The 11,743-nt window shown below is 40.2% G+C and overlaps 1 protein-coding gene across 1 annotated transcript in view; it reads right to left on the reverse strand.

Annotated features, from left to right (window-relative positions):
- The window catches only part of adcy8 (adenylate cyclase 8 (brain)), a 127,410-nt gene that overhangs the window by 14,662 nt on the left and 101,005 nt on the right, over positions 1-11,743 (reverse strand). The window contains exons 8-9 of the mRNA XM_014337366.2: positions 7,313-7,510; positions 3,275-3,375 (exon numbers count right to left, since the gene is read on the reverse strand). Of these exons, the coding sequence (XP_014192852.2) occupies positions 3,275-3,375; positions 7,313-7,510 (299 nt within the window). The remainder of the gene's footprint in view (positions 1-3,274; positions 3,376-7,312; positions 7,511-11,743) is intronic.

Consider the following 11,743-nt stretch of genomic DNA (forward strand, 5'->3'; position numbering starts at 1 on the left):
ATGTGATGTTGATGATGATGATAGATAAGTGTAGCCACTCCACATACAGGCAAATTCAATTTATTATGGATCTCATAATAATAACAATTGAATGCATCAATAGGGAAATGAGGCAAAAACCACCTCAATTGATGAATTATAAGCATTTACTTTGACCACCGTCAATCACCGGCTTCATCATCTATGATCGAACACTAACACCAGTGAGCCACTTTAACCTTTTTAACCAGGCGCCTCATTAAAGAACTCATTTTCCTTTTTACAGCAAAAAGGGAAAGTAAGATTAAACAGGACCACACATGTGAAAGCATCACAACACACACACACACTGGTAAAGGTTTTAAAACGTGTCACCTGCTGGAAAAGTATCTCCATCACATCAAACATCAATTTAATGACTTTTGCTTTCACTTTTCACTCTGGCTTTGGTGTATTCGGTTTTGTTTTTATCAGTTATAGCTCCATATGGTCATCTACTGCACGAACATCTGAACACTGAAGGCTCGCTATTAGCACAGAGTAGGTGTAGTTCTGGAAAACAAGGCACACCACTGAACTAAAACGGGCGAATTACTGAAAACATATGTGGCGCTCTTACAGAATAACACAACACAGGCCAACGCTAACCGAATAAAAATGGCCGCTGCTTTTTTGTCCGGTGCGACCAATTCTTTTTTAAGCTAGGAGTTTTTATAATGCTTAAACTTACACTGAGATCTGGACACTAACCAGATATTCAGCTATGACTCTGGTTCTTTGTTTGGTTTTCATTCACGTGAGTTAATGATGATTTATATAAGGACCTGAAAGCAGCACCATTGCAGGGGAATATTTCCTGAGAGAGTCTGAGAACAACACAAACCTGCAGAATTCTTGTATTTAGTGAAGATTGTGTGCTGTTGTTCTATAGATGCAGGCAGGTATCAAAGCGGCTTTCAGATTGTCAGTTGGCATTACCTTACTCTGTTCTCCTCGGCTGAGATTCATTAAAAGCTTGTGATTCTGCTCGAGCTGACCTGGTCACACAAGATTTCCTTCATAGTCAGAGTCACACAGACGACACAAGGCAAGATACGCTTATAACGCAGCTGTTTCTGCCTCCTTTCCCTTCTTTCCTTCACCTAACCCACTCCCCCCCACCCTCTAAACCTCTGACATGATGAAAAAAAAGAAAACCTCAACCTTTACATTTAAAATACAACCTAAATCTGTCCACTCAACCCAAGTCTTTAACCTCTCACAGATGACATGATCATCTACAGCTGCGTGCATCAGAGAATGCTAACCCATATACCAGGGCTGCATGATTAATCGTTAGAAAATCGCGATCTCGATTCATACTTATGTGCGATCTCATTCCCAAATGACAATGATTTAAAAAATTTTTTTTAAAAAAGACGACGACGATTGTGCCGCATTTTGATCCGGGACGTAATCTGCATGAAAACAAGCGCTCACTCTTCCTGCTCAACAAATGACAAGGGCGGAGCCTTATACCACGTGATACAGAAGCTGGCTGCTAAAATTAGCAGGGAAAAAACAACGGAGAGCACGTCAGGGATGACGAGAAAGTGACAGGAGAAAATCCGTCCCGGTCAACCACCCAAACATCAATAACGGGAACCTTATACAGCGCTTCCCTATACACGTCGAACTCCCGCAGGCACAAAGAAATTACAGAGGCTATCACCTGACCAAAGATATGGCTCCCATCAACACTGTGCAAATGAGGGATTTAGGAAAATGATCAACACCCTAGACAAAAGCTACACAGTGCCGTCCCACAACTATTTTTCTATTGTTGCACTACCTGCTCTATACACGCAGTGTCGAGCAACGGTGGAGACGGAATTTCAAGCAGTACAACATTTTGCGGCAACAACAAAACGTGAGACATTTGTTGTTTTTATGTTCAGTCTCAACTGTTACGAAGTTGATGTGCAGTTAATAAGTGCAATAAATATTTATACTGGAAAAGAGAATCGTGAGAGAATCGTGATCTCAATTCTAAGCCAAAAAATCGTGATTCTCATTTTATGCAAAATCGTGCAGCCCTACCATATACTAAGGCTACATAGGTCAGGGTTTTGTTATGTGATAGACCAGTGAGCTGTCCAGGGTGTACCCTGCCTGTCACCCTATGACCTTTAGAATAGCCTCCAGCCTCAACATGACCCATGTTTTTACACATAAACAAGCACCATGGAACATACTGGACAGCTAGCATTTCCTCTCTGATATGATTTTGGTGCGGTACAGATTAATGTCAGAATTTCCAAGTTCCCCAGGATTTCCATCTGGAACAGCCCCCAGGTAGGACTTTTAACTCGGAAAGTCAATTCAAGATGGCGACAGTAAGCGTAAGCAGTAGTATAACTGTAAAACCTGTAATCTCTAATCTACTGTTTTGCATTTGCGACTCACTAAATAATCCATATGCGCTCCGTCAATGACTGTGCTGCAGCGGTGATTTTAAGCACTTGTGCTGCACTGCTAGCAATTCATGAACGTCTGGAATTCACCAAGAACCAATACAAATCCTGCTTTTGGTGCCTTTAGGACTTTCCTACTGGAACACAACAAGTCACATCCGTCTTCTGAGGGAACTGGAACACGGCATTTTTCTAAGAATAAGATTAGTAAGCAAAGAAGCTACTGTTAGCCAGTTAGCTATAATTTACATATGCTGCACAAAAGGTTAAATTGACACTTTCTGTCACAGTGCAAATGCATGTGGGAGCCCACTGCCCAAACACTCAATGGGAAGGAGAAAACCAACCATCAGAGCAAAAAATGGTTTTCATCCAAGGATATTTATCAGGAGTGTGTTTTAACAACACATAACTTGTTGTAAGTTACAATTTGTGTAAATATAATTCAAACAAATTTGTCATCCCCCCAAAAGCACTAAAAAAATACTTATTACATTTGTGAACAGAAAGAATGAAACCTTAGGTTCCCAACCCTGATGTTGACCCAAGCTTGCCCTGACAGCATTTCAAGTCTCATTGGACCAGTCCCGTTTGTTCACTGGTGATGTTGGGACCAGAAGAGAGGTTTTGAAGCAAGGAACTCAGGAGCAAACATAAACAGTGTATCCATTGGATTTTGGTGCTACACCCACATAAAAATCAGTCCCCAGTGTCTTAGACGCAACCAAGAGGGTCAGGGAAGTTCCTATTTTACACTGAAGGTGCAAAAAGCTGCTACACATGCAGAATTAAGAGATTGTGCATTTTGAAATGATCATTTTATTGAATATCTGCTCTCTTACCTGGCAGAGGGTAGCAGGCTTTGGATGGTTGTGATGAAGACGAGCACAATGAAGGCGCACACCAGGTTGGATTTGAAAACCTCGTCCCTCATCTGTGAATACTGCACAGTGAAGAGAAGACAAAGAGAAAGAAAACGGAGGAGGAGGAGCAGGTGAGGGGAAGACGAGAAACAAGTTTTCAGACAAACAGAGAAGACATCAAAATGCAACTCAAACACGCCAGTGCACTGCCACAGATGCATGCCACGGTTCAAACACAAGCGTTAGAGAGAGACAGGAGCTGGTGGGTTAGCTGTGGGGTCCTGGGGAAGGTGCAAAGCTCACAAGCACAATGCTAGCTTTTAGCAGAGTCAGAGACGAAAACGATGCACGCTGTGTCAAAATAAGCAGACTGCAAAGCTAAAACTCAGGTGGGACTTCAAATGGTTACTATATTTAGAGTAGGAATAATATCAAATTAATTAGCTTTTTCTTTCAAATGTCTTTTTAGTCCTCAAGTATCAATGCTAACAACTCAACCAAATAAAAAACTCTAATAAGGATTTCTAAAAGCCTCAACCTTTTTGCCTTTTTGACTTTCTCCTACTTTTTTCTTCATATTTTACATATAGACCTACTTTCTAATTTTTATATTCTGAAACCTGGTATAGTTATTCTAGCAATCAATGTAAATAATCCAGAGCTGTGAGGAAACCTTCAGACTATTTGCACCTGGCCAAAGGTTCAAGAATTTTCTTAATGTTTGATCAAATGACCTGTTCTCTTAAATAAGAAGACTAGCTTGGCTGCTACACTAAAACAGAAAGAGATACGCTAGCCTGTTTAACAAGTACACAAAGGGAGATATTAAAACACTAGTTGACTGTTTTAATCATAACCATTACTCATAACACTTGGAAGATATTTTTTAATTTTGGAGAGCACCAAGCTAGCACTAAGCTAGCACTAGCCTAGCACCATGCTAGCGTACTCATGCTAATTAGCTTACTAAATGCACAATCATAACAGTAGTATTCACTGTCTTATCAGATAGCTATATTTATTATTGCTGCTAAATACTTCACTGTTTCTGAATATTTAATTTAAAAATATTTAAAGTCTTTATTTAACACATTTTAAATTTCTGATCCTGTGGCTTCTGCCGAGTTACACGAACATAACTTGACCTGAGTCACCAGTCTGACCAAACTGCCCTGAATTGTTTCACTGAAAACTTCCCACCCTGTAACCCCCGCTGCCCCGTCCTCGCTCTGTCTCTTTCTCAAAGGGTGCTGGGAAATTAGCAAGAGGATGCTTCACGTTTTGTCACAACTTTGGCAAAAAAAGATGAGGGAGGCCAACAGCAAATCACTGCACATTTACTAAAGAGGTTAAGAGGGCAACAAAATAATAATAATAATAATAATAATAATAATAATAATAATAATAATAATAATAATAGATTCTTGGAAAAAGTTTATAATGTAAGATTCAAGGGGAAACACAAATGTGAAGAGGGAGGAGCAAAACGAAAGTCAACTTAAAGGTCAAAGTGAGCTCAGTAATGTAACAAAAAATAGGGTAAAAAGGGACTAAAAGCTTCAGAAGTTCACTGCATTCACTAAAGAAAAGGCGGGAAAACACAGACACACTTTCCAACTTCCATATCTCATGATAACGACAATGAAAACTGGCAGCTGTGTTTAACCCCATTTAGATGTTTGTATTTGAGTTTGTTTCTTTTAAAGGCGAAATAAAATACAAAACCACTTTTTAAATATCTTTAAATTTGTTTTCAGATTAATAAAATCACAAACTGCTAAATGGTAAGGTATGACCTCATCAAAGGTCATTTGACTATTGACACTACTGCTTATATAGAATTGTAAATACTTTTTTGTGTAGTTTCTAACACAATAGCGACACTAAACGACATACCACAGATGATTAAAAAAGTAACAATAAATAATATTTTATAATAATAAATCCTAATGTAGACACTCTAGTATTACATATAGTACATTTAACAGAAATAAATATTTCAAACATCTTATCATTATGACACGTTCAGCTGCAGTTATGGGATATGGAAGTCAGGATTTTGAGAAAAAACATATTTTTTCCTGTCATGCTGTTTTCCTTTAGTGAATGCAGTGTGCTCCTGTAAACAAAAGAAAAAAAAGAAAAAAAAATTGAGTTGAATATGTTGTCAACTTTTTCCACAGGACTGTAAAAGGGGTCCACGGCATGGACGTTTGGTCATGAGTAAACTGAAGGTGGAAACTGGACTCCAGGTGTTGGCAAACATCATGTTTCATCCAGCTTCGAAGCTTGGCGAAGAAAAAAAATCTCACATCCTTCATCAGATTTGAAGCACGTCAAACATGAGTCACAGTTACACGTGTTTGATGTGTGAGAATAATAGTTACATTAACTCACAGAAGATATTAATGCCATGCAGAGTTAGTCTGTAATGTTAGAGATGAAGCTGATTGTGTTGTTATTACGGAGTGTGAAGTGTGCCAACAGAATAATAATTAATTGTTGTATATTTTTAACCTGTTTTGTTTGAACATATAAACCTGAGAGGAATCCTAAAATACATTTAATTAGAAGAATTTAATTTCACTTTCTTTCATTTAAATTGCATAATGGAATTATGGATAATAATATACTAACTCAAATGCATTAATTATTGACTGATTATAAAGTCATTTACGAGCCAAACATACACTCACAGCTTTAAGCTGAAAATTCTGACATGTCACTTCTGCTGCTACCTTGCAACACGGCCTGCTGTTTGAAGCCCTCCACCATCGCAGCATATGCTCCTGCAGGATATATACTTATCAGACACCCAGCTCTATATGCAACACATTTGCTAATGCTACAGCCACACGAGGCAAAACAGTGTTTGGGGACCATGACACAATCAAAACGACTGTGACCATGTGCAACAAACTTACAGTGGCTGCTTTGAAGATAAAACAAAGTCTGCAACAACTTTCACTCCAATCAGTTGCTGCCTTCAAAGCAACTGCTGTTACAACCAAATTTCCCCTAGTGGGACAATTAAACGATTATTCTATTCTATTCTAACTTCGAAGCTTTCAATAAACTTACAATAAGATGAAGCGAGTTCAGTTAAGTTCATAAATTCCTCCATAAATAGCAACATAGTTGCCACAGGACAGCAGTTTAACTGCAAAATGGCCCCGGGCCTCGACAACCAAGGTGTATAAGCGGAACAGTTGGCAACTAGTTAAGTTGTGTTCCCTGTTGCAAGGAGATGCAGACTTACATGTGTACATCTGTCTGCATTTATGAGTTAGAGGGTGATAATTTACAGTCAGTCTGGAGGCAGGTGAATTGTGCAATCTTACAATCAAAAGCGGTTGACTAGCTAACTAATTGCAAACAGGCAGTGGAGGAGAAAGAATCCAATGTAAGGAAGGAGGTAAGCAAGAAAGTTGCTTCTCCTACTTTTACTCTAGAGTGATGAAGCCTAAATCCCAAACACTACCTGTGTGCTACAGGAAGGAGGGCTAGATGTTGGTTAGATGTCTGATAGATATTCTGTGGCGTCAGTTTTCTTGTTTTGCTTCATTTCAGAGCTTTTCAGAGAAAATCCAGGTCGACGCCAATGTCTGGCTTAACCTTCTGCATTCTACGTTCTGCTGTATTAATTATTGTGGTGGCACACTTCAGAGTCCATTTGCTACAAAGATGAGTAAGTCTTTAGCTAAAAGAAAATCCTTGACCATTAAATCTATTTTGCAGTGCATCGTATCCCCTCCCCCCAAAAAACACAACTTTTTTTATTAAGTCATTAAAAGTTGTGGAATCTTAAATTGACTCAGATTAACAGTAAAATACAAAATGTGAGTCTTTTGGTTCTTGCAATCCCACAGTAGTACCTCATGTGCCTTTAGCTTACTCATGATGGGACAATAAAAAATTGCTGGTTATTGTTTTGCTTCTGAAAGTCGTCATTTAGGAAAAGATATGAGGAGGGAGAGAGAAAGAAAAAAACAGTTATCTGTCTAAAACCCCAGCTACCTTCTCTTCCAGGCTGGAGTCTTTAAACATCAGTGAGAAAGGCTTGATATGCTCTCTTCTCAACTTATCGCCACTCCGTAAGTCGATGGCGCTCTCTATTCGCTTGTTAATTTCCTCAGGACCAGAGTGGACATGCAAAGCTTGTGCGAGATGGTTTGGAAGCAGATTTATCGAATTTCTCGTTAGGGCAGCCAGAGTCTAGAGGGAAAGCACATGCACATAGAATGAACCTGCTTGTCCCCCTTTTGGTTTCATTCAAGTTACAAATGAAAAAGAAGAACAGACACACAGTTACATTCAGTACATACACAAAAGAAAGTTAAGGAAAAGGAAGAAAAGGGAAGACCAAAATGCAACATCGGCTATCAGACCGACACTTCAGAGCAAGTCATGCATCTTCCATTCACCCCTGCAGCAGGTTCACTTTGCACTCGGGTTAGTGGTGACAAAGCTCTAAAAATAAGCACGCATTATAACAAAGCTGTAACTCATGTGCGGGACGTGAAAACAGAATCGAAATGGCAAATCGTGAAATGAAGGACAGAAAACAAAGGTTTGGATAGAAGCGGAGCAAATGCGCAACCATTTATTTCCACCTGTTATTATTATAACCTTCAAAACTTTCCAGAAACAAAGTTAAACTCCATTAAACCCTCACCCCAGACAACCCTGCAAGACATTAATATGCACTATTATAAAAGGTAATTGAACAGCGCAAGGCTCTTTCTTTACAAGGGTCTCCTCGGGTTTTAATTTACCACTTCATCGCTTCCCGTCTCACTCGGCCTTCCTTTAACTAAAATATATCCAAGGTCAAAAGCTGCCATAACTCTCTTTTTAAAGCAACCCTTTTCATCCTCTGCAAATCAAGTCTACTAGAATCATTACAGGCTTTTGCCCCAAAGGTTTTCGGGTGAGATCATTTCTGCTTACAGACGTTTCAGTCTGACTGTGAAAACGGCCAAATCTACAAATGTAGAAACACCGAGGTCAGTACATCCGGATTTACTCTGCAGTTATTTTGATTATACTTTCATGAGGTCACCAGCATGCAGATCCAAAAAGATACAACTGATGAATCATTTACTTATTCATTTAAAGGCTATTAGCCCATATCAGAGCTGACACTGGAGTAAAACACAGCGCTTCATGCAGGCTGTGTAAATGCACAAACATGAAACACAAACTATAAAGGACTAAATGTCCGACCTCAAAGGTCCAGAAAAGGTTTCACATATGTAACAAAGGTGTTAAAATACTTGTCGGCACAGTTTTGTCTAAATTTTAAATGTCTCTATAATTTTAGGTAAAATATAAATTTAACTCTTAGATGTTCAGGTTTTACCGTTTAAGCCAGCGGTCTCCAACCTTTTTAGCGCCATGGACGGGTTTATGTCCAACAATATTTTCACGGACCGGCCTTTAAGGTGTCGTGGATAAATACAACAAAATAAAATCAGTACCAAAAATCAAAATCAGTATCGGTGCCAAAAAAAGAAGATTTACTCATAACACACGGGAAAGACCCAGGGAAACGGAGTTAATGATAAAAATGATAAAAACCCTGAAAACCATAAATTTCACACTCGAGCCTCAACTCTCGCGGCCCGGTGCCAAACGACTCACGGACCGGTCTGTGGCCCGAGGGGTGGGGACCGCTGGTTTAAGTTATGTGGGACACGTTTATTACAATCTGACATACACTCTGTATCACTGGCAGAACATCACTTCACAGCAAGTTAGTTCTGGGTTTCAGTTCAAACACATTCGTTTTAAGATCCACTGTTTAGATATGAGACACATAAAGCTTCAGTGAGGCTAGAAAAGTGTTTTAAAGACACACTTTCAGTGTCTGTGTGAATAACAATAACACTGCTCTGCAGACTGTGCACCTTTTTTTTTTCTATAGTTACGACCCCCTCTGCATTGGGGGCTCGTCCATCCTTTTTTTTCCCGTCGGGTTGACTCGTTCTTTGTTCTTTGTTCGTTGCCGTTGTCGCAGGTGTGTTACCGGTGTTCTTGGTTAGCTCTACTTTTCTGGTTGGTAGTTTTTTCTTGTGTGGGAGGGTGTGTGTTAGTATGGAATTTAAATTGGAGGATTTCGCTTTAGGCCCAACTGAAGAAAAGCTGGACAGATGTAAAAAGGATGACCTCATTCTTATTGCCAATTTCTTTGATGTGACTGTGCCATTGAATGCAAAGAAAAAGGAGCTTAAAGAGCTCCTGTGTATTAAACTGCATGAAAGGGGGTTGTTTGGTGAGCCAGGTCCTGCAGAGGGAGTTGAGCTGGGAGCTGTTGTTGGTATTCCTGCCCCACTGAAAAATCTCCCTTCTCAAACTGGCCCTTCTGCGGAAGAGCTGCAGTTAACACTGCGCATAAAGGAGGTGGAGTTAAAAAACCAGCAGTTGGAGGTGGATGCCATGCACTTAAAGGTTAGGGCTCTGGAGATGGAGAGGGGAGCCGCTGTATCTGCCAGTCCTCCTACACCTCGGTCAGCCCCGCAGTTACCATCCCAGAAGAAGCAAGAAGACAGCTTTGATGTAAGTAGGCACATCACATTAGTCCCAGCATTTAGAGAAACTGAGGTAGACTCTTATTTCACAGTGTTTGAGCGCATTGCAGGTGGACTACACTGGCCAAAGAATGTATGGTCTCTTTTACTTCAGTGCAAATTGGTGGGGAACTGCTGCGCTGACGTGAACATGCAGTGTCCTCCTCGTCTGCCTAATATTTGAACTCTGTTTGTAAACTCTGATATACAGCTGACCTTAGTTTTATTACAGTCTTGTGTCTGCTGGCCCACTTTAGTTAACCCTTAGCTTTTACTCTTGCCTGTTCTTTTCTTTGTGTATTAATTGTTTCCGCGGTGGTCTGTTGAACAGCCCCGTCGGTTTTCAGTTTAATGTTTGTAATAAAACCCCTTATTTACTCTGATTTCGTGAGAGGGCTTGTGTATGTTTCTCCCCTCCTGTCGCCTAGCAGAGGGGGTCGTAACAGTATCCGTGCATCAAGGTACAAATTAAATTGTCCCCAGAGGTTTAAAAATTGTTACAAACTCAAGGCTACAGTTAAGTTCCCTCCTTCAAGGGTAAAACTGCAGCAGCTTACAGTGACAAGCTGTTGAGTGTCATTGTAACAAGGATCAAGGATCGCTCGTAGGAAAAAGGAAATTAACCTCTTCCTCACATGTCCTCCTTTGGTGTTTTTTCTCTATCGATGACCTCAGCCTCCACTTTGACTCTTTCTCAGCAAACTGGGAGCAAAAGACAAAAAGCTGTACAGCCCATCCTGACGTAGATGACATGTTGGCTCCAAAGGTAAAAGCGATGTAGGTCACACATGAGGATCAGAGTCATTTTCTCAGGCCCATTGACATTAGCTACCCATCATTATTAGGTAGCCACATATTACAAATTACCCTTTGAAGTGTTTGAAACCTGTGGAGCTGGCAGCCATTAATGATGATGGACACGTAGTCAAATTCAACATTTCTCACCAATTCTGACCGATCCAACGTCTCACCTCATCTCGCTTCATTCAACACATTAACGCGCGACATCCATCGTGCTCAGAGAGATCATTAAACGTTCGTTTTCAGTATCTAAATGAAGGTTCTCAAACAAACACCTTCATTAGCGGATGCCTCTTCTTCTGTGTTTCATGTCAGGGCTCCTCTGACCGTCATTACATGCAAATGTGAGTCCAATCAGAGCTACCTGGAGCTTATAAATGACGGCAATTTAGAGGTCTATCAGACAGTGCCTCATGATTCACGAGAAGCAAGATCACTTTTTACTGTCAGATGAAAGATTCTCACGTCTCATAACCACAGAGTGAACGTTTTATTAATTATTCATTATAATTAATAATAAAGAAAACGTAATTATATTTTAAAGTCTGAGGTTCTTGCTGGAAATGCCTTTATTGGTGAAATGCCTGTATTGAGGTAAACCTCAGATTACAGTGACGACAATCCTTCTTATTTGTGTTTTCCTGGATTCAGCCGAGAGTGTAGCTGAACTATCGACCGTGTCTGACTGCGTCGGGCTTCAGAAGAAGTCCTCTGTTTAATGATGAATGTGCTTTGAGGCTGACTAAAATCTTGACTTTCGTGCACCTCTGGAGTATCTTGTGTTCTGCTGCTATTTTTAGCTCCCTCTGTGACCTGCTCCCTCGCCTTCTACTTGTGCCTCTGCACAGCACACCGGATCTCCTTCAGATTTTTGTTGTGGGCAGCTAGGCAAAGGCCAAGATTGTGTTTTCAGTGGGCTCTGATCCACCACACAGCTCAGATTGTTTCCTTTGATTTATCTCACGCGCACACTTTGGGCTGTTATCGTCGAGCGTAGGGCTGCACGATTATTTTCACTGAAATTGAGATCTCGATTATTTGACGATATTTATTTAACCCTTTAAGACCTACCATAGAA

Source organism: Haplochromis burtoni, unplaced genomic scaffold (genome assembly GCF_018398535.1).
Source record: "Haplochromis burtoni strain Fernald_Lab_line unplaced genomic scaffold, NCSU_Asbu1 Contig_175, whole genome shotgun sequence".
Lineage (NCBI taxonomy): Eukaryota > Metazoa > Chordata > Actinopteri > Cichliformes > Cichlidae > Haplochromis > Haplochromis burtoni.